Raw genomic sequence first — 27,355 nt, forward strand, 5'->3', positions numbered from 1 at the left:
AGCGCGTCAATCATCAGCTCCTGTTGAGAAAAGAGACTGCGTTGGCTGCGCTATTTGACAGAAACTGAGTCGTGATCATCCGGTAGAGCCGTGGGTGGATAGTCTTCCCTATTTACCTTCCCCTGCGCTGACATTGTCGTGCCAGCCTGCTGTGCAGCTACATGGACGGCTAGTATTCGCTCTTTTTGGGGTAATGTTTGTCTCTTAACGTGTGAGGGAAAGAAGAACGGCTGGATTATCCCTTAGACCGTCTGCTTATTCGGACGAGCCGGGAACGGAACGTCGAGTTATCCCAGGCTGAGGTAGCGCGCCAGGGGTGGGGGTGGATTTTTTTTTTTTTATAGTTATCGGCCCTTGGGAAGCAAATATTATTACCCTCTCAGGAGTATGTGTGGGAACGATGACAAGCCGCGGAGGAAGACATAGTGGGGGAGAGCTTATAGGTGGAGAAGAAATGTCAGCGAATAAGTATCGTTTGAAGAATCAAAGAGGTGTAAACTAATTCAGCTAAGCGAAGCTAGTTAGTTAGCTAAACTGTACGAGGAAGTTGGCTAGCTGCCTTGCTAACATACTTATGTGTTGCCGGACCAAGGGTCGTCTCAAACTTTGTAGTCGTTTGTAGAGTTAAGAGAGTAACCTAACTGACAGGTAATAGCGATTTTTACAAGCGGAAGTGAAAAAGACACAATTTTTCCTGTACTGGAAAGATAGCTTAAACGCTAGTTAGCTGATTCGTCGTTAGCTAAAGTCTTGCTGTAAACAAAGGGGTCCGGAGTTCCACCTGTCTACAGCAGCGTTCATCGGCTTCCCCACGAGTGTGTTCACGTTTCGCCTCTTACCGAAAGAACAATCAGACATGGATTTAAAGACGGCAGTATTTAACGCAGCGAGAGATGGAAAGCTCAGGCTGCTCCAGAAACTGTTGGAGAACAAAGATGGACACGAGGTGACTAAGTTGATGGGCGAGAAGACTAACGGGGCCACCCCGTTGCTGATGGCCTCCCGGTACGGTCACTTGGATCTGGTGGAGTACTTGCTGGAGTGCTGTTGTGCACCTGTCGAGGTTGGTGGGTCTGTGAATTTTGACGGAGAAACCATTGAAGGAGCGCCACCCCTCTGGGCCGCTTCGGCAGCGGGCCACCTAAAGGTGGTCCAGTCCTTGCTGGGTCACGGAGCCTCTGTCAACAGCACGACCCTAACCAACTCAACCCCCTTACGGGCTGCTTGCTTCGATGGTCACCTGGACATTGTAAAATACCTAGTGGAGCACAAGGCTGACCTGGAGGTGGCCAATAGACACGGACACACGTGTCTCATGATCTCCTGCTATAAGGGACACAAAGAAATAGCGCAGTACCTGTTGGAGAAAGGCGCAGATGTCAACAGGAAAAGTGTAAAAGGTGGGTGGTGCACTCACACATGGCTACAAGAGCAACCCAACAGCGGTGGTCTTTTATTTACAAGATCTCTGTCCCTGACATAGGAGAGTCCTTGATCGGTGTAGCTTTTCGCTCTAAGTCGCTTCAGAGCTCTACTTAAACTCTCTCATTACGGATGAGACAACGATGTAATACATGTGCACATACCCGCGTTTTACAAATCACCAAACAGGTAAATTAAAAAACAAGAGAATTAATGCTGAGCCCATAAAGCACAGATACATTAGATACTGTATGGAAGCCCAAGTATAACCAGTTGGAACGAACATAAGATGACGTAACATTTGAAGAATTTGCGTGAGTTCACCTAAGCATGACTCAACAGAGTAGAATTAGTGTTCACAATAGAAAAACTGAAATGTCTCAGCATTAACTTTGTGGGTGTGCTAGTCTGAAATGATATTCTCTTGGATTAGAGCTGTATAATTAATCAGAATTAATTGCAACATATCACAGCACACAGCAACCATGTATAAATGAATATTTCCATTATATCATAATTGCAATTAATCAGTTAATATCAACATAATTATTTTTTTCCAAGTTTGGGAGCAGGTATCATTGTGCAAATATGCCCATGTAGTCAGCAGTTTAGAACCACTCAGTTGTAGCTCATCCTTGGGTTTGCTCACATGCCTGTGTTCTTACTTTGGCCAGTGTTCTGTTCATCCTCAGCACCAGTTTGAAGATATTAAGTTAATATGTAATGATGGTGGAAAGCACTCTTATCAGCTCTGTGGCTCAAACTGCCTTTCTCATAACAATTGATCCAAACAGGAAGGAGTTGGTAGATGTTGAATAATAGATCTGGAAGTGGCACATTTCCACAATGCCACAATAGCAGATGATGTTCCAAAGCTGGGGTTGCCCCCATCTCTCCCCAGTCGAACCACCCCTCAAGAATTTCCTCTTGTTACTTCTGTTTACCTGTGGGTGATGTTCCCCTCACTTTGGATTAAGGTTGCTTAAATTCAGTTTAAAGGCCCATAAGTAGTATTCAGGCTAATCTCAGGTTTTGAAAGGGATTGCTCAGTTTCTGGATTAACTTGTTTTGATGGTGACTGTTTAATTTAAGTGATTTGTTTCTGCTTTGAATTAGTGCGATGTTAATCCACACAATTGATTTTGTTTTGTTTTTATGATTGCTAGTGAATGTTCATGTCATCAGGGTATTTTGAGGCTTCACCTATTTCTTCCTGTGTAAAGTCACTATGGTTACAAGTACTCTCATATGGCAAGGTTAGTGGAAAAGACACACTATTTGTTTACACCAAGGGCTCATGTCTCTCTATGGAACAGACAGACTCTTCTCAATCTAGTTCTCATTTCCAGACTCACTGTTTTTAGGAAAACTACTCTCTCTGTTTCCCGCTCTCTGAGCATTAAAATGGCCTTCGGTCTCCACTGCAGCAGAGTGGATCATTCAGAAGCCTTATTCATATAGACTGCCTGATAACTGTCCAACTACTTTCTTTACGGTGCACACACCCAATCTTCCAAGAATCAATATCATAAATGTCATGTCTGACAGACAAGTTTAAAGATGAACTTGAGCAGATTTCTATTGGCTTTAATTTGCAGTGCCCACTGGCCAAAAGTGGATTTGCTTGATGTCTTTCCTTGAACCAAGTTTGCATTTACAATTAATGTAAGGAGCTTCTTATTTAAAGGATGTGGAACAGCTTCACCAGCACAGATGTTTTTGGGGGATGAAGTGGGTTGCACAGCAGTTATTCGATAAGACTTTAGGCAGAATTCATGGCAAAAAAGATGTTGGATTGTATGATGGTGTCCAGAAGTAGCCACACCCATACTCTTTAGGGAGCAATCAAAGCCATAGCATCTTGAATAGAAGTGTGGGGGAGGCTTGTGTACAATAAAAATGATCCAACTAACTATGTCTGTTTATGTAATATCAATTTTATGTTAGCCAAATGAAATTTCATTGGACATAATCTTGTTTGCATCCCCTTACTTACATTCACTGTCTTCTTGGGTGCCAGTATGGACACTGAGAATGTTGTTTTGCACATTGTTGTTAAGGCAAGTTATTACTTGTGTTACAGAATCTACTGATGGTTGCTTACAGCACCATTGTGTGTCACCTCTGCCTCACCAGGTTTCACCTATGATGTGACACACCCATCAAAAGCACTGCAGGGTCAGAACACGTTATGACACCGAAACATCATTGCCAAATTTTCACATAACACAAGAACAGATATACAGCATATTAGCTGGCAGCCCAACCAGAAACCTTTTTAATTTCGCAGGTTAATCCATGAAATCGTAGCAGAACTAGCTAAAACTAGCATTTCCTGTGATTTTTCTACTTGAGAGTGGTAAGGAATTGCCGTTGCATGCAGTGAACATGACATTTCTTGTGAGTGTTTAGTGTATGTGGAGCAGATGATGATCCACTATCTGCAGTAATGGTGCATCAGCTAGTAATTGCCATTCTGAATATACTCATACTCCTTGTGAAATCCTGTGTGCAGGGTGATTACTCCCATTAGTAACTGTCATATCTATATCCAAAAAAAAAAAAAGTTGTTTTTAATTGAGTTGTTCTAGTTTTATAGGCTATTTTGGACAGTGTCACAGAGCCTAGTGAATGTTGCCATCTCTGTGTACACCAGGCAGTGCAATTCAGTAGGGGTTTTCCAGTGGCTGTTTGCTGCAAAAGCCACAACTGCCTCCGCCTGTGACAGCACATGCATGCACGCTTCAGTGAAATTATCTCTACAGATTGTGTCCTTCATATTGCCTGGTTGTGAAATGTTAGCTGTATCTGTAGCAGAAACTGCAGGTTGTGAAGAGATGAGATGTTATAATTCAAAGTAACATTAAGAAGTCTTTATCAAAATGACCACAAACTACACACTGCATCATGGGAACACACCCTGAACTCATTGTCTTAGTGATCAGTATGAATGACCGTATTTGTAGCTTATGCTTCTATACATGTCCTCTGTTCTTAGGTAACACAGCACTCCATGACTGTGCGGAGTCAGGCAGCCTGGAGATCATGCGTATGCTGCTACAGTACGGAGCATCCATGGAGCAGGATGGCTACGGCATGACCCCCTTGCTGTCTGCAAGCGTCACAGGCCACACTAACATAGTAGACTACCTGACAACGCACCAACAGGTGAGGGTCTCTGTCACCTACAGTGTCCTAAATGTGTATGTGATGCTATCGCAAGATCTTTTTGTGGACACTTTTCTTACTTTTTAAGACAAGTCACAAGGAACGTATTGATGCCCTGGAGCTCTTGGGGGCCACATTCGTGGACAAAAAAAGAGACCTGCTTGGAGCTTTGAAATACTGGAAGAGAGCCATGGACCTCAGGTACATGGACAGTAACAACATTGTCCATAAACCAGAACCGAAGCAGCTGATCATGGCATATGACTATGCCAGAGAGGTGAGTTTTCATTTTACCAAATTGATTCAATATGGCTTCTAATATCTTGGAATTGGAATAAAACACACACAGCTATACATTACTTATTTACCAGCATTTCATGCACGAATGAATAAGTCAAAAAGGAATAAATCATACAAGCTGCTGCCGTCCATTGTCAGGTTTGTTTGTTCTTGGAAAGCCTGGCAGTAACCCTACTATCCACTTCCCAGGTGACCAACGGGGAAGAGCTGGACAGCCTTATATCCGACCCAGATGAGATGCGCATGCAGGCTCTGCTCATCCGTGAAAGAATCCTTGGCCCACAGCATCCAGACACATCTTATTATATCCGTTACCGTGGTGCTGTGTATGCCGACTCCGGGAACTTTGAGCGCTGTATAAATCTGTGGAAGTACGCGCTGGACATGCAACAGACCAACCTGGACCCCCTCAGCCCCATGACAGCCTCTAGTCTGCTGTCATTTGCTGAGCTCTTCTCCTTCATGCTGCAGGACAGAGCCAAGGGCCTCCTGGGGACATCTGTGTCATTTGAGGACTTAATGGGGATCCTTTCCAAAAGCGTCTTGGAAATTGAGCGTGCAGTGAGACAAAATGGACCAATGCCTCCTGACCCGGCTCAGCTCAGCAAGGCACTGTCAATCATCCTGCACCTCATCTGTCTTTTGGAGAAGGTGCCGTGTACCACAGAGCAGGACCATTTCAAGAAGGAAACCATCTACCGGTGCGTCCTGTGAGGGTAGAGACTAGAGCTGTCCAATAATGTGTTGAGGCAATGAATTATGGAGTTACTTTTGTATCTTAATTGTAGGGATGCACTGATTGCCTGGTCAGGGACCAGAATCAGCTGGTTTCAGTGTTACCGGCCTGACCGATGACTGGCTGGTCAGTGTCACGTGTTTCAAATTCCTAACCGGTTACTTGCCACAGTGGCAGCTCAACTGGGATTAGTGGTGTGTCTATTTTATTTATTTATTTTACGGAAGGCGTGTGAATCTGCATGGAGGATATCGAGCCAGACAGGAAATCTCCACATAAATGGCATAGCACATCCAGTCAATTTTCAAAAAAAGAAAGGCTTCTGGTGGCAGAAACAAACATGGGGGGGGGGGGACGACACACACAATATAAAGAAGTTCTCCCATTACTGTCCCACCAAAAAAAAAAAGGGCAATCGGATTCGGCCAAGGAAAAAATGCAGTCAGTCCACCTGTACTTTATTTTGTAATTACGAAATGTATGAGAGCCAAACAAGACTGCAAAACTAATGATGCTAATCCTAAACTGCTTTTCGTTGCAGATTGAACATTTTGCAAGTTTTGTTTTTCAAATTCAACATCGTTTTTGCTGTTGAAAGAATTCTTGTGGGCGGGACTTCTAACAGATATGTACTGGCCAGCCTATAAGAGGTGTCTTTCACTTAAAATTTAGTCCCCAAGACTCTGTTCAGGCAAGCAGCAACCAAAACTTTAAGATTTGCAAATAGACCTTTTGGATTTAAATTCATATATTCTTTTAATTCACATGTTTCTTATACTTTAAACAATGTTCAAATTGCAGTGATGATAGTTTTACTCTCAAACTTACTGCAAATGTGTATTATTGCTTGATTACTCAATGAAGATACAAAAGTCAATCTATAGCTTGGAAGATGTATTTCAAAAAATGGGGGGAGGGTGTCTCACTAATCTATGAATGTAAAAAGAGGCCATGTAGAGGAAGCCATTTGGTGTTTTTATTTAAGGTTTCTACCTAAAGGATTTGCTTCAGTAATGTGAACTTATAAAATGATGGTACCAGAAACTTTTTTTTTTTTTTTTTTTAATTTAAGAGGTGTTTGTACAACTTTTCAGTGTATTCAACCTGTACAAAACAGCTATGACAAAGACTGACTCACCGTCCCACTTAGTACACGAGTCATAGTCCAATCCTTATCAAACTGGAAGTTCCATCATGGTCGTGTTCATAACTCACTGGACAGTAAAGCAGTTCTTCCATCTCTTCTCTGCAGATTCCTGAAGCTCCAGCCGTGCGGTAAGAACGGCTACAGTCCCCTACACCTGGCTGTCGACCGCAACACCACCTGTGTGGGCCGCTATCCTGTCTGCAAGTTCCCCTCCATCACAGTCACTTCCATCCTTCTGGAGTGCGGGGCAGATGTTAACAGCCGTGATGAAGATGACAACAGGTCCGTTTGTGTTCTACTTGACATCTTAATTTCCTTTCACTGTCCAGGTTTATTATATCGCTGTTAGATGTCAGATGTGTCAGGCTGGTCTTTGGTGTAACAACTGTCTGCCTCCACCCACCAGCCCCCTTCATATAGCCGCATCCAACGGTCACTCTGACATCATGAACCTGCTGATCTCATGGGGGACCCACTTTGATAGCACCAACGCCTTCCAGCAAACTGCCTGCGACCTCCTGGATGAGAAGGAGCTGGCCAGGAATGTCATCCAGCCCATAAACCACACCACGCTGCAGTGCCTCGCCGCCAGAGCCATCGTCAAGCACAGCCTCCACTATCGGGGAAACATCCCCGAAAAACTAGAGGCCTTCGTCTTGCTCCACAGATAATGACTGTGAAGATGATGAGGGTGGGTGGGGCAATAGTTCAGTGCTTGGCCCACAAGGGGCTAAAAGACAAAGAACTGCATTTGCAAATTGAAATATTTTGAGGAGTATGAACGTGACTAATTTCCTGGTTCAAGCAGGATGGTGTGAAAATAAAATGGATTCTACAGAGGAACGAGTGGCCACCTTCTTCCTCTGGTTCTTCTTTCCCAGAGCCACAGTTATGACAGACGGCCGCATCTGTGGGATTGTAATCTGAGACAATTGCAACATGGACAAATGGTTGTGTCTTTGGATGAAGTGAGCAAAGGGTTTACGTATTTTTGCTTTACGAAAAAAAAAAAATTCTTGCATATTCCACCATGCTATTTATTGAATGAAACTTGAGAGATTTTTCTCCATGCTGGCTTCAACTCAGCCACAACTACACATGCTGGGACTTCAGGTTTGTTTGTTTTTTTTAATGTTGTCCCATCACTGTTGCCAACGGTCATGGACATTTTCTCCCTTTTTGTTTTATTACTTTTTTTTTTTGTACTTTTACAATACACATAGTCATCATGCAAATCTGGATATCTGCCAAGTGGTGAGGATTCTATTCGTTTTTCGTTCCCACTTAACAAAGCTTTACGTGAGGGGGTTTAACGTCTGCAAACACCATAAGTGCTTTATTCTTCCTATGCACAGGCTAGGCTGTTGGAAAGAGACTGTTTTATTCTGTGCCGGCACTTGTCTGTGCAATATCTCATGAGTTTTTGTGTTTACCTCATTGCTGCCGTTTCCTACAGTAACCCTCACCCCCCCCCCCCCCCTACACTCATGGGGGGTTGGATGGGTGGGGTGGGGGGGTGAAAATCCATTGTACTGATTGTTGTAAGAAGAGTGAATGAACTGTGTGTGTGTGTGTGTGTGAGAGAGAAAATGCGAGCGTGTGTGCTTTTTTTTTTCTTTTTCTTTTTCTTTTTTTTTGTGGAGCTTACACAGATTATTGAGGACAAGTGTTTGATGGAGTGGCACTCGTGGAGATTCCATAACACCACTAGAAGCCACGGCAGCCAAAACTATCTGAGGGTGCAGGCTTGTACACAGATATGACCTCTTCACATTCATACATGGCCAAATCCATTTAAACTCCATTGTTCTTTAATAATCAAGATCAAAAAAAAAAAAAATTCTGGTTAGGTGTCCAACATTTGTCCCACTGTGCTTGTGCAGCGGCAGCATATCAACCAATCACTGCAGAGAACTTTTCATGAGACCCCAAACTAGACCACAGCTGGGATTGCTCCGCTCAGTTCCTGCTACCATCATTGTCCAGTTGGTTGAAAACTGGACACACTTGAGCGGTAGGGCGCCTCGACTTACAGAATAGTACAGCTTTGTGGATTATCTTGTTTGCACATTAGCTTTAGATGTGTGGGTTGAGAAAAAAAAAGGGCTTTTCATAATTTTTAAGATTTCATATCACTGTTTATTTAACCCGACCGTTCTAAAACCAGACATTGAAAATGTATGACGACTCCCAGGGCAACTTGATTTGAATCTGCACTTTACTACCGCGGAGTTTAAGATTTGATAATGGCATTAATCAAGTTCATGTCTTAATAACCTGTTTGACAATAAACCCATGTTGCACTTGTTCACTTGTCTGAAGGTGTATTTTTTTCCCTTCTTCTTCCTCATAGGTCTGTAAAAGTCCTATGTGGGGAAAAAAATTGGGAATTTTAGCCAGATAATTTTTCATAGATGAGAAATATGTTGCGTTTATAGGTAAAAGTAATCAGGTTTTGCTGCTTTTATCTGTTTAATAGTCATATTTGCTTTGTATTTCCGCAACATTTTCAATCTATGCTGCTTCATTTACAGCTGAGTCACTTAGCGCACGACTCATTCCAGATACTTGAGCTGGGAGCGCGTCCACGGAGGACCCCTTTTCCCTTTAGGCCGGAATGTGACCAGAGAAACCTTTGACATCGCAGAAGGGGCTGCTCATGTGCATCCAGTAGTTCCAGGAAAGGTCCCAAACAAAAATATGATGATTTACTGGTTGTTTGTTCAATTCTTGTTGCTTGGAGCAGTAAAACAACAGTGGGTGTAATACAGAGAACTGAGACTCTTTTTGCCATTTTTATCACGTGAGAAGGAACAAGACATTCTTCCAGCGGAGCCCAGAACTCCCCAGAGCTGTAGCTGATACGTGATCTGTGAAATCCAGTTACAGAGAAGAGGGAATGGTTAAACCATGACTCACGATAGCTTCTGTTTTCTATTTTTCTCAACAAATCTAATCAAAAGATTCAAACATCAATGATGTCGTCCTTCCAACAAGTATCATGTTAAACCTGATGCATCCAAGCAGCTCCAGTGTTTTCCCCCCAAAATCTATTAGAATGACACCAATGCACCACACCATTGCACTAGGTCTCATGTTCCTTCATTCTAAATGCTAGCTAACTTTGATTCCTTCCTGCTGCCACTAATTCCAAAAACTGCACAGCTCAGAAGCTCCTAAATGAAGGTTCCAGGCAGAGAATCAAGGGACCAACTTTCTCTTTCTTACTTGGAGGATGAAGTTTGACTTCTCGAGTTTGTGCAACTTCGCCTTCTTTCCAGGGATCTCACCACCTGTTTCCTCCACATACAGAGGCAGTCAGACCCAGAATGTCACACCTATCCTGGATGTTCTCTGATGCGTCACGGCAGGGATCTCTGGTGAGGTGAAGAGGGGGGTGGCTTAATGAGTCACCCTCACTATAAGTACAGTACGTGTGTGTGCGCATGCGTGCGTGCGTGTGTGTGAGATAGCAGGTTTGGGTGGATATTTTTTGATCGTGTCTGTTACAGGAGTCTGCTCTGCAGGCACTTCTTCACTAAGTGTCTTCAACTCACCACTAACTGTTACTGTTGCTGTTGCATAACAGAAACAAGACTGCAACTCTAGTTGGGATCTGGAAAGGAGAGACAAAGAAACGGTTGTAAAGAAGTCTCACAGTGTTTTTGAGTTTGCGTGGCTTCATTGACAGGGCCATCCTTGAGGCGTGTCATTGTACTGTGCTTGCTTTATTATGACCACACCCAGGATTACTTGCTAAAAATAGCGCACAAATTGAGATCTGAATGAGGGCACGGGATTATTTATTTGCACAACTCTTTTTTTAAACTTCAGTTTGCACTCAGGAGTGACTGCTGGGTGGTTGTTGTTTTTTTTCTTTTTCTTTTTTTTTTGATCAGTGAAGCAAATCAATCAAAACGTTCTTTCCAATCTCTGTTGTGTTAACCTCAGATAACCTAGATTTCCTCCAGTGGGGAATGTTGACATTCTGAGTATTTGTGAGGTATTTGTGTTTCTGGGTCCGGAACAAGTTGAGGCTTGTCACAGCTGCAAGTGACTGTTCATGTGGTGCTCCACTTAAATTGGCACCAAAGGTGAAGAGTGCACTCAGATCTGTGTCGACCCTGGTGGTGCTATAATAAGGGGTGAAAGCAGAGACAAAGGAGGGGGTCTGAGAGGAGGGTGTATGTTCAAGGAGACTGTTTTTATAAAAGTTGCTCTTTGGGCTTTAGCATCGTGCGCAGCTGTGTAGGGGTGCAGTGAGCGAGAGGGTTACCCAGGAGGTCCCAGCATTTACTGTAAGTGAGTGTTTCAGCAACAGACGAATTCTCTTCCACCCAGAATGAGTCACTCTGTGTAACTGCTCTGTTGGATCAAGAGCCGGTGTTAAAACAACCTCCGCTCTCTCTGGTACACCTGAGCACACTTTAGCTTGGCATCCATGTTGCTCCATCACAGTTCTCTTGACAACTCAGACTTGTGGCTCAGACTGACAGGAAGATCTTGAGACCGGAGCTCTTTGGGGTTTGGGCAGACTGTTGCTGGACTCCATTTATCGCTGAACACAGCTCTTGTGTCGCTTCTGATAAATCAGGCTACTGCCTTTTGACAAGAATCTGCAGGGAAAATCCACCATGTTTCACCTCACACTCACACATGCGCTCCTCAGTCCTCCGGTGAACAAACCGCCGTCTGTCAGAGCCAAATATTTCAGATTTGACAGTCAACAGCAACTGCTGCCATTTTTCTGATGGTGCCGTCTCTGATTTGAAAGGAGAATCTGTTGCTCTTCATGCTTCCATGCTGTGTGATGCAAGGAAACCAGCAAAGCGTCACTTCCTCAGCACCTTTTCATTTATTCATAATATATATACATATAACATATAGTAAGATTCCCTCTACATATCTACTTCTGCTTCAGCTCATTTGGTTCAATGCTGTGGCTCATCCACATCACAAAGGTTTAATGTATGGAGCTGTTTGTACACATTCTTTCCATTTCTCTACAGTGGAAATTGGTGTTTTATGATATTCACTTGAATTTTGCAGCATTTTATGGAAATATTTCATAAAATAATTTTCAGATATCACAGGAAAATGCCACTGTTTCAAGGAAATATTTTACTTACTTCACTACAATATTTCACTGGAATATTTCATTCTGTATCAGTTCACCATTTGAATATTTAAAGGGATTATTTCCAGATTTCCCTTCAAATGTCACTGGAAAATTATAACCTGGAATATTTGAAGGAGCTCCTTCAGAAAACCTCTTGTTTTCCTGGAATATTTTCACTGCAAAATGTTACATTTCATGTGAGAATTTCACTAGTAGGTCAAGATTTTATTTGGATACTTCTCTGAAATACTGATTTCCCTGGAATATTTTCAGGAATATTTCAACATGGATGTTCTAAAAGTTTGTAACCAAAAGTTTATTTCATATCATAATAATTGTAGTTTTCCATTTGAGTTAGAGTTAAATGTTTGTGTGTTTCGTCCGCCGGAGTCATCCGCCTCTGTGCACGAGGCTGCACGTTATGACTTATTTTCATGGCCTTTTGGCAGTTCTGTCAGTCTACTTCTGTTCCATCTATATTTAGGGCTGAATAATGCCCAGTTGGAAGGCTGCCCTACATTAAGCCTGCTTCACCGTCTCTGAATACACCAGACACCGTTCCTCTCCCTCTGTCTGTCTACATGTGCCACTCAAACCAGTAGAACAATGCCAGAATCCCAAAGGCAGTAACAGGTTCAAAATTATGAAGAACAAATTAGCTTTTTTTTACAGTTAGAATTACTTTGTTGATAACCTGCATCTACTTTTATCTCTTTTTGTCAATGTCTGTAGAATTTGCCAAGCTACCACCCCCCCATTCTTTATCTTTTCTCCTCTTCTCTCTGTTCGTAGTCGCCACGGCAGCAGGAGTGACGGCTGTCTGCTCTAAAAATGTTTGCTTTTTTGCGGCTGGATTTGAGGGATGAGTGTTTAAAACAACTGGCTCAAATCTCTTTCAGATCTACACTGCGCTCATTTTCCCACCACATCTTAAAGACCGAAAAATGTAGGGGTACAGTTCCTACAACTCTAGTATCTTCAAACTCAAAGTGCAGAGAAGATTTTTTTCAGTTTATTGGAAGTACATAATGTGACAGTTCATGGCTGCAATACTGACATTTATACCAAGGACTTCTAGGGGATAAAACCAACACTGATGGCTTTAGAAAACAATGGCAGGTCATTTACATATATTTTCCTTCCCGATAAAAGTTCTTAAAATATTGCTATTTCAATCACATTGTTCTTCATTGAAAAATTCCACATCAGATTACGGCAAACGTCTTTCGGCTCATCGCAAGTTAACCATCGCACAGCAACCACAGCTGTCAGGGATAAACTAAATTCAATTCAAGCCTCTGGAGAGCGTGTAGCCACCTAAAACTGGTGTGTGAGTTGTGTTTCCCTGTCACGTAGAAAACAAAAATAACATGGCAGGAGAGGAACAACTTCACATGCAGGTATCTCTTACTTCCTCTGTTCTGGACTCTAACAGAGGCCTCCTTCAACCTTTAAGTTGATTTGGTGCTCAAGACATCTCGCTCAGCCAATTGCTAACAAATGACATTTCCTCTTAATTTTAGGAACCAGATCCAGTTAGTGAGTGTTTGATGTTCAACACAGTTCAAAGACCCTTTCACTACAAGTGAGGGTGCAGGGTGCCCCCCGCCCCCCCCCCCACACACACACACACACACACTACCCCAAAATCTGTGAATGCTTTCACCTCTGCAGGGCTAAACCCATCGAAGAGAATTGAAATGGAGATCTATCTGCCCTCTGCACTTTGCTTTCTTGTTTACTTAGATATACTGACAGAGAATTGCCACAGATGATCTGCACACCTGCTGAATGTAAAATAAGAAGGTGGTGACGGAAAGAGTGGCGCTTGGAAAACGTGACCGATTACATAAGCTGCCGCTGCCGTCCTGCAGCTAAAATAGATATGCAGGGTATTAACATGTGGATCAGTGTGGTCTGAATCTGATACTGGTCTGGACTGGACTCTGGGGCCTCCATCTGCCCTACCCTGCTCTCTCTCTGTTTCCTTTTCTGTCTCTCACACACTTACACACACACACACACACACACACACACACACACACACACACACACACACATATACAAAAGTGCACACACGCAGATCCATATTCACACACAATAGCTAACTCATCCTTAACAGCCACACAATAAGCAGTAATTGTACGTGTGCATGCCCGTGTGTGAGTGTGTGTGTGTGTGTGTGTGTGTGTGTGCGCAGATTGTAAAGCGCACCAGCACCAAGGTTTTCCACTTTATGTCAGCTGTTAAAATAACAGATCCATATAAATAGAAAGAGAATTTACTGGCATGACAGTGATTATAACAACAAACACACAAATTCAACTCTTCTCTGCACACTAAACACACTAACTTTGATGTAGGGTTCTATAACCTTCTGCTTTTATTCAATGAAGACAGGAAATGGCGGTGGGGGGGGGGGCTGAACGAATCACGGGATGCTTCATATTGTTGCTATTATACTCCTTTCACTGAAAGACTTAAGTTAATTTAGTTGACTTCATTTTGCAATATTGTCGTGATTCTATCTTACTGTAAGTCCTGATTCATTTCATACAATAATACACTTTGTTGGGTGTACTTCACTAAATCTAATGATCTGTTTACACGTAACAATTTCACTGCCCGTGTTTTTCCTCCACATTGCTTTGCTCCCGTAGTTGTAGCTCTGACGTCTCCACTCAGGAGATAATTAATCTGTTGCTAGGACTTATTCTCTCGCTCCTCAGCTGCCTGGTGCATCTGAGGTAACCAGCTGATGTTGATGGCCTCCAGCCACATGCAAACCTGTTAGGGGGGCATCGCAAAGCTGTGATAAATCAGAGACAGATGGCAGATGCGACTCTGAACATCCAGAGGACGCGTCACAAACAGGAATTTGTTACTTCACCATCCAGAAACCAGGCGCTGCTCATTTATGACGAGTGAAGGTTGGAACTTAAGAAATAACATTTATGGAAACTTGATCTAACTTTATCACCTGTGTATTCTTTTGATGACATCATTCACATCAATTTTCATCCATGTCCCAGTCCCCTTGATTGTAGAACTGCAGGTTGAATCCATCCATCCATCCATCCATCCATCCATTTTCTACCACTTATCCTGTTAAGGGTCATGGGGGGGGGAAGCCTATCCCAACAGTCTTTGGGCGAGGGGCGGGGTTCACCCTGGACTGGTCACCAGTCCATCACAGGGACAACTATTCACACTCACAGTCACACCTACGGCCAATTTAGAGTATCCAACTGCAGGTTGAATGCGGTGGTAAATTATTCTATTCAACCTGCCTTTGGCGTATGCATACCGATTGGGTTTTGTGTGTAAAATGTATCATTAATGTTGAATTGCAATAAAATTTGGCAGGCAAAATGACCATTTAGGATATTTGCTAAATATGTTACCACTACATTACTATGAGTTTGCTGGGTGAGGTCAGGGGATGTAACATGTAAGAGAAAATAAAATATATATTTTCCAGCCACATTCTTATCTTTGCTTCTTCTCTTTTTTCTACAGTGAATGAAACATATTTAAATCCTCTTTACAACATAATGCTTTCAAGCAAAGAGGGAATGCATTTTATACAACCACGAAAGACCTGCTTCTCGTCTCATTTTTTTTACTCAAAATTCACCCTGCACAATAGCAGCTCCACTTGCTGAAATGTTTGGCTGTGCCCACATTCATTGCCAATGCCAAACCATCTGCCACAAAGCAACACTGAGTCATCAGGTCTGCCCACGCTCTTTTGAGAATCCATGATTTCCGCGAGGTACCTCCATTTCTAACTAATCTCCCCGTACTGTACATTCCCCAGCAATGCAACACACTTCTGAGTTTGTGGGTGTGAAGTGTTGCAGATAAAGGAGCAGTCACGGCCGGAACGACGGCATCAAACGTATACAGCAAGCTTTTGAAACATTTAATTCACTGGAGATGAATTGCAGATATAATTTGATTCCTTTAGTATTCTTTAATTACTGTTCTGACAAGTGAGAACACAATAAGAAGGGAAATGCGAAGATGGATATCTAAAACGTAATTACAGACAGGAATGTAGTTGGACTGAATTTTTAAAAGGCTTGCCATAGTCATGCCTCCAGTACCGAGAGGCTTGATGTGAGAAAATCCACGTGAGCGTGCGCGCGCGCACACACACACACACACACACACACACACACACACACACACTGTGTCACACACACGCTCTGTGTCCTGACACCTATCAGCAGTTGATAATTCAGACAAAGAATAACGCCTTTGCTCTTGTCCTGTGCTGGCGGAGTTGGACAGGACAGATCCAGTGTCTGGAGGATGATCCAGTCTGGTGCTGGTGTCTATTACTCATGATCACACTGATACAGCTGATACCTCTCTCTCTCATTCTCTCTCTCTCTCGCTCTCTCTCTCCATCCTTGTGTCAGTTTTACATCCTTCTCCAAATGCACATACAAGGAGAGCTATAAAGACAGCATGAGGAAGCTATAACACCATGGCAAACATCGACATCAAGCGCACGTCTGGGGGTTGTGTGAGATGGTCGTCCATCCTGATAATATTTGGGTTTTTCTTAAAAACAAACTCGTGCTGCACTGTGGTGCTAATAGCACTTCCTGCTTCCACTAAAAGGCACTAGAGAACAAATACTTCTCCATATTATTTTGCTGTTGCGCACGTGAAGTAATTTGGATGTAAATCAGATGTTTGTTACATCAGGTTTTACTTCTAAACATGAGGTGGTGCAATGACTGACATCATGTGAAATTTTTGCAAAAGATCAGGCCACGTGGATTCCTGGTAAACAGTGAAATATTAAAATTGTCCACCCCTCTGTGGTAACACCATGTAACAAAAACTCACAGTATTGACTGCAACCCATCACCAAGTTCTAAAAGTGTTTCTGACCAAATCTGAGATGGATCTGGTCGACTGATAAGGAGCCGTGCATCAAAGTGTGACGAATTCATCTCATTTGCACTCATTGTTGCCACCCTTCCTCGGCCTGGACTCTGCCCCGCCACCGCCCTCGGTGAAAATCAGCTGTATGGTTTATAGTCCCACAGAGAACTGCCAGCAAAAACATGAACTCCTTGGCAGAGGTAATCATGATAATTGTGTAAATGAACATTTGAGGTGTGGTCATAGTTATTAGACTCTGAGATCAAACACAGACGGATTTGTGTTGCCACATTTGCCGAGAATAAACATGCATCAGGGCAACAAGCTGCTGGTCTTGCCATGATATCAGGCCTTCTAAACCCAAATTTAGTGTTTGACGTGGTATCCTGGGTGGGTGGTGGGGGGAAGGGGGCTGATAGGATGGCTTACTAAATTATAATAAGCGAGTTGAGCATTGTCTGGAATGTGTGTGTGTTTGTTTGTATTTGTTTACTGTTGCTATCACAGTGGACACAGAGAACGTAACGACTGAGGGACGGGAACGAACAAGATCTGATCTGCCGTCACCAGAGAATGAAAGTAAAATCCTCAGCTTGCTCATCAAAATTCCTGCCAATAAAAGAGTCTGCGAGTGATGTGGAGGCACCTCGGAATTCCTGACGGCATAACGAGTGTCGTCGCGCAGGCTTCTCCAGAAAACAGAAGCAGAGAAAGATGCAAACTTCTCATGGAGTTCAAAAGTGCAGCCATGAGATGGGATTAAATTCAAAATAGCAGCGCTCTCCCCTTCCTTATAAAACAGGAGAAGTTGACACACACACACACATACACACACACACACACACACACACACGCACACTCGAATGTTCCTGAGCACTCAGTGAACCCTGGATGGAACGTCAGCAATCAACCAGGCTCTTAGCACCTGCAGGTCATCTCTGTAACTTTATCACTCCCTCTCTCTCTCTCTCTCTCTCTCTTTCTGTCTGTCTCTCTCTCCCTCTCGTTCCTCTCACACATTACAGCCTCACTTTGGGGTTCATACATAGACATTCTGTCATAACTATTCTTTTTTTCTATGGAGAATATGTTGTTCTTGCTATTCACATACATTTTTCAGTTTGGAGATCAGGTCTCTCCCCTCCTCTGCTTTATTATTATTATTTTTTTTACTTTTTTTTAAACTTTTATCTATTTGTGCTTAGAAAATATTACAATCATGGCGTATGCAGTTTTTTTTTGAGAAAAGAAAATGTTCTAAGAACCTTATTGGGAACTTAAATGGAGTTTTAAATCATATCTAAAACAGAAAAAAATAGAAGCCTAAATGAACAAACACAATCAAGCAGCGTTAAGAAATAACAGAATTAAATGCATAAATGACACATTTAATCTTCTTAGTTTCCCATGTGAGTGCATAAAAGAAAAACTTTTTTTTTAAATAATTTTAAAAACTCTTTTGTCCCTCTGCTTTCTCATATCTTAGACGTTACATGAAGCCCCCCCCCCCCATTTTGTGCACAAGCATACTAGCCACCTTGATTTTGTTTGCTCTTCATCTATTCATCAGCTGTTGTCGCTTCTCTAAGTGTGAAACTTTTCTCCCTTCACCCAACAGTAACCACCCACCCAAAAAACAACTATTGTCCTGAGACGCAAACGCTATGCCAATGAATTGGTTTAAAATTTATTTTAATGTCTCTGTAATTGGCTAACTACACAAACGAACGCACGCACACACACACACACACACACACACACACACACACACACACACACACACACACAAAACCAGTATCCACGTGAGCGCTCATTGACTCTCCTCTGGCACTATGATTTATGCCGCCTAGAATCCAGCGAGGATGTGATTACTACAGAGTTATTCTGGGATGACAAACACTCACATGGCACTGCTGTCGCACCTGAGTTTAAGGGACTGTAACTTGGGAAGAGTCTCCTCAAATTAGAAAATTATTTTGAATTTTGTTTTTCCTTCCTCTTAACGTATTTCTAAATCACTTGACGCTAATATCACTGTTGCAGTTGTATATGAGAGTTTTAACAGACGCACATGTGGATGTTAAACTGGCAACATTAATCCTGATATCATATCATGATATCTGGGCTTATATAAGTACTTTTTCTTACCCAGATGTTGTCTAGGGAACCCTGAAGTGGCCATAGGGAGAAAAACATTTTTTTTTTCTTGTGATATAACTTGTGGCCATCGTTTAATTAATTTTCGGTCATAAGTTATAGCTTATTTACACACAAAAAAAAAAAAAAAGTATCACAGCAAAAGGTCTCATGATCACATGTCAATTAAATGGAGGGAACAAATTGTATTTTTAGCACCTACAACATATATTTTTTTCTCTTCAGGGCCACTCTGAACCCTATTCAGTTACCACTTCATTTTGAATGTCCCCACTCACTCTTGCACTGTTAAATTTGGGATCTCTCCGTAATGTAAGTATTATCGAAACACTGCAGACTGTATCCAGGTTGAATGTGGTCCTGATACACACACACTTGATAAAATGTTCACCCATCTGGGGCACAGTTGGCAGTGAACGTATCCACTCTCGCTGGCAGCCACCACTTCCTCTTCTCTGACTCGTAAAACTGATTTGTGTTATTTTAATGTCCGCGGGAGCTCAGACTGCTATTCACGGTTATTCTCTGCTGAGATTATCAATCTCAGTCCTGCGCCAGTAGGAGTTAAACTGAGATGTGATGAAAAAGAAACGACTCAGACATGGAGTTAAAGATATGTTTACTATTTAAAAAAACAAAACAAAACAATGCATGTATGCGCTGTGTGTATTCGTGAGTCTCCTTGTGGACAAATATCGTCCAGATTGTATCAACATTGAGGAATATTGCTTCATCTGAATTCTATGATGTATGATTACACAGAATAAGCCAAGAATGGCAAAAAGTAAAGTTCAAAACATCTTTTTGATCGTGTGATGAAATCTGCATCTGGATCTTCAACACTGCTTCATGTAACTAAAAAAAACTGCGACTGTAAACTGGACAGGCTCCACCTGCTGCAGAGGACCGTGTGGGAACCTCCACCCCGGCTGTTTGAAAGGACATCGTGGTGAGACTGTTCACTAAACTGCTGTTTCCAAGGTAAAGCATGGACTTTGAACCCAACATTGATTTCTGTCTTCTTTTTTCAAAGTCAACTTTAATGTTGAATATACTATACGTGCATGACATGGACAACCTGGACCGATTCGAAACATTTCTTGTAGCGATCTAGAAGCATCTTAGCTGGTAGTCTGCTGGTATTGTCTGCGGTGTTTCTTTTTGCACATTTTTTTGCAGCTTCATTTTTTTTTTTGTTGTTGTTTTGAGGAAGAGTTACAGCCCTGTTTCTCACAGTATTTTACCTACTTTCATTTTTAAAGTAAAACAATGTGAGCTCAGAATCGTGGTGGCCCGTCTGCAAATATTAGTCTTGGCCTTTTGTACCTTTCTTTATATAGCGGTGTCCTCCTGGACCTGCGCCCATATGCTTTAGTGTGAGATGTGTGATACGGGCCCCACTCTTGGGATTTCTCCTGGTCAGCTTGCAGCTCTGTAGATGTCTTGCCTGGTGATTCCTCCACGATCCAAGAATGTTTGAGGGGTTTAGCTCAACATTCTGGGAAGATCTCAACAGTTTCATGGTTGCTGATGCAGGGATTTCAAGGCCCGATCAAAGAAAGTTGTTACGTTTTTTTAAATTTCTGATGCTCTCTTTCCTTCACCTGAGTGGTGAAAAGGAAATGCACTAAAATCCTTTAAGAGTCTTCTTGTTTTTATACATTTTTAGAAATTTATTTCATTCTTGTTATTTGTCAAAGGTTCCTGCACCTTCATTCTACTGCAGTTCTGCACGTACAAATATGCATGTGGCACAGGCCACATCGCAAAAAAGGCCAAATCGCAAAAAAGGCCATCCTGATTAATTGGAAATCCAAGAATAACCTAAGCATTACTCAATATAGAAACCTTTTATTAGACCACATTTCCATGGAGAGAATGTCTGCTTGGGAGGAAAGTCGATCGTCAGAGTTCGAACAAATCTGGTCCCCGATAATTAAATCCATCAAGTCGTTTCGATGGGGGGAGCTGGGCTTTGTGGCCCTGGGCCCAGTGCGGGTGGCTATGGACGCTGGCTCCCTTGGGTGTCCAGTGGCTCGCTGAGCCGGAGGGCCCGGGTTACAGCCTCCGGGGGCTGCTTTGGGTCTCGCCTGTGCGGGATGGTGTGGGGGGTGTGGGGGGTGTGGGGGCGGCTTCCCCTATCATGGTGGCACCCTGTGGGATTGGGGGTTTGGGGGTTCTTGGGCTGAGTCGCGGCTTCCACCCAGTTTGGGGGTCCGGGGCCCTGGGCCCTGGTGCCTGGGATCTGCGCTGGTCTCCCCCCGTGTTCTGGGGGTTTCTGGGTGCCCTGGTGGCTTGGTCCTGACCTGCCTGCTATCCTGGACTAGGAGCACGATGTCCTGGTCCCCCACATCAGCTACAGTCAGCTACCCACAGCATCCAAGACAAACTGTAGCACACACATACACACACACACACACACAGAGACATATACACACATACACACACGCATACACACACAGAGACATACACACACATACACACACATACATACACACACACATACACACATGCGGTGCACAACTGATCCACAATCACACATTCAGACATTTATTTGAAAAATTATATTAAACCAAATGGTAACCTTGCACAGGAAATTCTGCAACCAGTGGTTTTTCTTTTTTTTCCCTCTGTTGTTATTGTTGTTCCTGTTGTTTGTTTGTTTTTCTGCTATTGTTGTTGTGTTTCCGCCCCCCCCCCCTCTTGTCTTCCCTATCCTGTCCCTGTTGTCTCTTCCTATCCTCTCCTGAGCCTCAGTCCGGTAGCTTTATCAATGAACCAATACCATTCCTAATAAAATCAAGCACAAATGGCGATAGGAGGAGGTGTTTAATAATCCTGATTTCAGTAAGAGTCACCCTGCTATCCCATCCATACTCCAATCATCTGAGTGTCACAGATTAAAGTCAGACCCAAGAGAGAGGTGAGAGGAGACGATGGTCCAGTCCTTGAGAGCAACTGGAACCACACAGTGGACAGTTTCGATAACATGAACCTGCGTGAGGCTCTGCTCCGGGGAATTTATGGTTACGGTTTGGAAAAGCCGTCTATGATACAGCAGAAAGCTATCATACCCTGTATCAAGGGTTATGATGTGATTGCCCAGTCCCAGTCTGGCACTGGCAAAACTGCTGCATTTGCAATTTCAATCCTACAGAAGATCAACCTGAGGCACAGGGCCACTCAGGCTCTGATTGTGGCCCCCACCAGGGAGCTGGCTCAACAAATCCAGCGAGTGGTGCTGGCTCTGGGTGACTACATGGGAGTCACCTGCTATGCTTGCACTGGAGGCACCAGCATCCATCGCGAGGCCCAGAGGCTGAGGAACGAAGACCCTCAGATTGTTGTGGGGACCCCCGGTCGAGTCTTGGATATGTTCAACCGCAGACATCTTTGTTCCAGGAGCATCAACATGTTCATCATGGACGAGGCTGACGAAATGCTCAGCCGAGGCTTTAAGGAACAAATCTATGACATCTTCCAAGTCCTGCCAAGCAGAGCACAGGTGGTGCTCTTCTCTGCCACAATGCCATCTGACGTGCTGGCAGTTACCAAAAAGTTCATGCGGGATCCTGTCAGGATCCTGGTGAAGACAGAGGAGCTGACCCTGGAGGGCATCCGCCAGTTTTATGTCGATGTCACAAAGGAAGAATGGAAGCTGGACACCCTCATGGACCTTTATACATCCCTGACTATAACCCAGGCAATCATCTTTACAAACACTCGCAGGAAAGTCGAGTGGCTGACTCAGCAGATGGAGTCAAGAGGGTTCACCGTCTCTGCACTGCATGCAGAGATGGACCAGAGCCAGAGGGACGTGATTATGAGGGAGTTCCGCTCAGGATCCAGCAGGGTCCTGATCACAACGGACATTCTGGCCAGAGGCATTGATGTACAGCAAGTGTCTCTGGTCATAAACTATGACCTCCCTACAAAGAAGGAGATCTACCTCCACAGGATTGGTCGAGGAGGTCGGTTTGGAAGAAGAGGAGCTGCCATCACCCTTGTGACCAATGACTGCAGACGAGCCCTGAAGGACATTGAGAGTTTCTACAGCACCACCGTTGAGGAGCTGCCCACGGACATAAATGACCTCATATAGAAGAATCCAAGCGTCTGCCATCACCCCATCATTTTAGGGGACAGACTGCGATTTATTGATTGTGTGTGAATAAATGAAAATAAAGTACTTCTGTCTTTGAAAAAAACAAATTTAATAGTGTGCAATTCTGGCTGCACCACGCAGCTACAAGAGCAAATTGTTTAATCACCTGTGTTAGCTCATAATGGTTTCTATGGGACTGTTCACACTTTTAACAAATTAAAATGTGTTTCAGTTTCACATCTCACGTCTATCCAGATAAATGCCCACATTACTTGCACAAAACAACAAACAAAAAAAGAAATACGCATGTGGCAAATAGAAATAATTAACTTGAACTTAAACTCTGTGAGTGGCTAATTAGGTCTCGTGAACACTGGCAGCTAATCAGAGGTGAGTCTGATTTTCATTCTATTTTGTTTTCAAATCAAAACTATTCAACAAGTTACCAATTATAGACAACTTTCAGTTTACAGTTGATATGGATTCATTCAATGATTTTGAATTTTGAATCATTGTAGAAAAACTGATGAGACGTATGTTTTGTTCAGCAAGACGATGTTGGCATATGAACTCTGGATAAACAAAACAAGTTATTTTGGCTTTAGGATTCTTGGGTGTCAGTCACTGAGCAGGACTGTACAGTGGAATAGAGCTGTCTCTTACGCTGGCGCTCTGGTCGGTTGAGGACAGTATATTCCCCATTTGGAGTGTGTAGGTGAGGCGAGGCCATATGTCACTCCAAATATATGAGAGGCACTCTGGGTAAGAGCCTGGTTGATAATGTCAGTAAAACCACACTGCTGAGGGGCTAATAGCAGCAGATATAAGAGGGTTTTCTTAGATAAGCAGAATGTATAGCCTCACTGATCCAATCAACCAAATAGATATCATCTGACCAGAGCAGCAGCAGCAGCTTCTAGATTTAGCTCACTGATGCCTTCTCCCAGTTCAGACTTGGCTTCCTGGAAGCGGCCAGATCCAGTCTTTAAGCCAGCAACTTGGGCTCCAGATAGTTTATTAGTATGGAAAAAATAAATGTTGCATTAAAACCCATTTGAACACACATGCAATTATTAACAAAGTGCGAATTTTTTTTTTTTTATCAGTTTAAAAGGAAAAGTGAAACTGTTCAGTAAATAACGAAGTTATAAAACCTTTTACACAGAAAAAAGGTGATTTAAAAACACCTCTGTTCTGGAGGCGCTGAATGTTCTAGAAGTTTCAGTAGATGTGCTCAGTTAAAAGTTGCGTTCAAGAGAAACGCTGGTGTCCTGACGTCACATCAGCGGGTCTGAGGCACAGCAGGAATAGCAATCAGAGCGATCACTTTCCCCGTGCCTCCACAAACTTCTTACGCCACACAACTCAAGTATTTGACTGATGCTCACACACATGAATGCATGTGCAAACGCTGGCTAGTAGCCGAGTGTAGCATGGCGCACATGTGCAGGAAGCAGCCGGATCATATTGGGTTTTAGAGCCATATACAATTACAACACTTGTCAGGTGTCAGGGTGTGTGTGTGTGTGTGTGTGTGTGTGTGTGTGTGTGTGTGTGTGTGTGTGTGTGTGTGTGTGTGTGTGTGTGTGTGTGTGTGTGTGTGTGAGAGAGAGACTGGTAGTGACCTAAGGTACTGTGACAACACAGCCAGACAGTTAATTGGAGATGGCATGTGCAGGTTCCAACAAAAGCCGTGTCCCAAAGTCAGGTCAGTGGTTTGGGTAAAGTAAGTCGTGGGCCTGGTAAGTCTGCATGAAATAAATGTGACTCTATGTAAATGCCCCCAAAGGTGAGTGAAGTAAGCACAAGTGAAAGTTTTCATGTGCATATGTTTTTGTCAACATAATTAACCCTTGTGAAAAATGGCATGTCAGCTGGAAAACACTCATATATTGACAAGCTGGCAGCTGCAGAATCAGACGAATAAACACACTTACCTGAACAGCTGGAGTAAACTCCCACCACACACACACACACACACACACACACACACACACATACACACACACAAATAAACATAGAGTCAGGTGTCATAAATGAGCACCTCTAATTCAAAGAACTGCTCTGCGTTCCAGTATCTTTGAATGCAAAACTGAGTTCTCTGTTTACACAGATCACATCTCATAACACGTCCAAACAGTCTATTAGCTCCCGAGAAGAGGTCAAAGGTCATCTCTTCCTAGTTTACTTTCCTATTTGCTTGTAATTTTTTTGTTTTGTTTTGTTTTTTGTTTTGGTGGATCGGTGTATCAAAGACACATTCATTCAACTCAGGTTTTCATATGAAAGCTAATTCCTGGGACATGTAAAATTTGGTGTCAGTTAAAGGTTCATGGTAAACTGTTTCTCGTGCAAGAGGTCAGTTTCCCTGGTCTTAATGAGGAAACTGTGGGAGAGTGAGGCCAAAACAACCTAAGTGGTGCCATCAGAGGTGCTGCTACATACATAAACTACTTGAGAGACACAGATACTTGGGTATAAAAGAGGTACTGACTAAAACCCTCAAATAAAGGGAAAACATTGAGGATGTGAAATGAACAAAAAGAATGGAATGGAAAAAAGCCGTGAAAAAAAATTCTTCAGTGTGAAAATCAATCTTAACATTTGAAAGGCATGCAATGATGCAAAAAATAAATGTATTGATTAAAAAAATATATCCTCCAATGCATTGAAATGATCAAAAACATTAGAGAACACAGATATTTGTGTTAGAATGTGGTGGGTAAAAGTAAAAAAAACTGCCAGAAAGAAGAGCAAAAAACTCCCTCAAAACTCTGCTTAATGCCTATAAATTATTTGTGCCTCAGTCTTTCCCGCCTCTCCTGACCATCTTAACTGAATGATGCCTTGCTTGTTCTCTCCAGAGTGTCATGCTGGCGAGAAGGAACAAGGTGTTTTCCCGTTATGGTTGAAAGCTTTACTGACTTTGAAGAGCATAAAATAAAAAAATATAATCCATGACTAAATTCTAACCTTCTATATTAGAGTAAGCTGCTGAGCAGAACAGTTTAAGTGAGACCCACCTTCCCCAACTTCAATCATAAATATATATAGATATTTCCCAGTAATACTGTAATCAGAGCGGGTGTAAGTTCTAATGTGGAAATATTTCGGCATGTTTGTCTGACCTGTTATGCCAGCCAGATGAGGCTTCATCTAATTATTCCACTTATCAAGTCAAGTGAGTCCCTCGGCTGCAGGAGAAGACAGGAAATTGTAAAACTTGTCATTAAGGAGAGCGGCTGCTATTTATGGTGGAGCGTCAACTCTGCCTTAGCACCCATGAGAGAGACTATCCCCAATATCTGCACTCAATAATGGATTCAGATGTCTATTTATACTTGCTCTCTCTCTCTCTCTCTCTCTCTCTCTCACCATCACTCTGCCACTTCTTGTCATAATTATAGCTGCTGGCCATCATTAAACGGCTGCTACAGGAATAACCCAGCCCTGTAGGTAACACTGTGTTTTCTGTACCTCTGGAAGTTTGTGCTTTTACATCAAAAATGTCTTTTATGAGTTTTGAAGAGCATCCACTTGTTATTCTGATGATATCAAACCATCAAAGCCCGAGGCAGCCGTAACTGTCTGTTTTATGAGCTTCTGTTACTAATATTCAGTTTGTGAACTAAGTAGATATAATGATATTTGGATGAAAATGTTGAGACTTATATAATGATGAGACAGAGACTTCAATTCCCATATGTTATTTGCTATACTGCAGAACGGAAACTCTCAGGTTGTTATTCTGAGGACACAATCTTCTCCGTCTCATTACCCTGCTTGTAGGGTTCTTATGGACACTTGTGGTTGGCAACCTAGTGGGAGAGTATATTACCTTATATATATATATGTAGGCTGATTTTTACACAAGTATGCAGAGATGTTGTTAATTATATGCCAGCATTGTAAATGAGAGCACATGGAGATTGAGTTAATAATTGCATTTTGACCTTTATGATGGGGAAATTTTTTTTACTGACAAGACAATTTTACAGTTTGCAGGTGAAGAGTATGAGAGTAAATTTGTGGTGGTCGGGTCATGACCTTGTGATTTTAACAATCCTGCTTCGATCTATTGTACCACATAGAGCATTTTTGATGTCTACACACTCAAATTTAAACACAATTTAACTAACAACAGCTGGTTACTCAAGGTTAAGGTTAATCAACCTGGTTAAGGTAAGACTGTTGTCATGGTTACGGTTTCTTACCCCGATTACAGCAGTTGTGCAGTCAATTGTCCTGCCCTGTCCTCAGGTTATGTGCATATTGTACAAACAGCGTCCTCTGCTGGTT

The 27,355-nt window shown here is 42.7% G+C and overlaps 1 protein-coding gene, 1 long non-coding RNA gene and 1 pseudogene across 2 annotated transcripts in view; 2 read left to right on the forward strand and 1 right to left on the reverse strand.

Moving 5' to 3' along the window:
* fem1c (fem-1 homolog c) lies at window positions 1-9,073 on the forward strand. The gene is made up of 6 exons (XM_086206336.1): window positions 1-1,400; window positions 4,421-4,590; window positions 4,679-4,867; window positions 5,080-5,591; window positions 6,879-7,055; window positions 7,180-9,073. Exons 1-6 carry the CDS (start codon window positions 857-859, stop codon window positions 7,442-7,444), a joined length of 1,857 nt encoding a protein of 618 aa, XP_086062462.1. The 5' UTR covers window positions 1-856; the 3' UTR covers window positions 7,445-9,073.
* Window positions 8,379-27,355, reverse strand: part of LOC147260000 (uncharacterized) — a 19,753-nt gene continuing 776 nt past the window's right edge. Inside the window, exons 2-6 of the long non-coding RNA XR_015116473.1 lie at window positions 27,271-27,349; window positions 11,428-11,576; window positions 10,331-10,389; window positions 10,002-10,150; window positions 8,379-9,643 (exon numbers count right to left, since the gene is read on the reverse strand). This is a non-coding gene — a long non-coding RNA (uncharacterized LOC147260000). The remainder of the gene's footprint in view (window positions 9,644-10,001; window positions 10,151-10,330; window positions 10,390-11,427; window positions 11,577-27,270; window positions 27,350-27,355) is intronic.
* On the forward strand, window positions 21,975-23,053 carry LOC147260001 (eukaryotic initiation factor 4A-I pseudogene; annotated as a pseudogene).

Source organism: Aulostomus chinensis, chromosome 6 (genome assembly GCF_037954235.1).
Source record: "Aulostomus chinensis isolate RoL2024-O1b breed Wild chromosome 6, RoL_Achi_v1.0, whole genome shotgun sequence".
NCBI classification, from domain to species: Eukaryota; Metazoa; Chordata; class Actinopteri; order Syngnathiformes; family Aulostomidae; genus Aulostomus; species Aulostomus chinensis.

Bases quoted from the DNA above. Each gene is read 5' to 3' on its own strand.
- fem1c (XM_086206336.1), top strand. From the start codon at position 857: ATGGATTTAAAGACGGCAGTATTTAACGCAGCGAGAGATGGAAAGCTC. The intron at 4,868-5,079 runs GTGAGTTTTCAT...TCCACTTCCCAG, and splicing joins CATATGACTATGCCAGAGAG to GTGACCAACGGGGAAGAGCT. The intron at 7,056-7,179 runs GTCCGTTTGTGT...TCCACCCACCAG, and splicing joins CGTGATGAAGATGACAACAG to CCCCCTTCATATAGCCGCAT.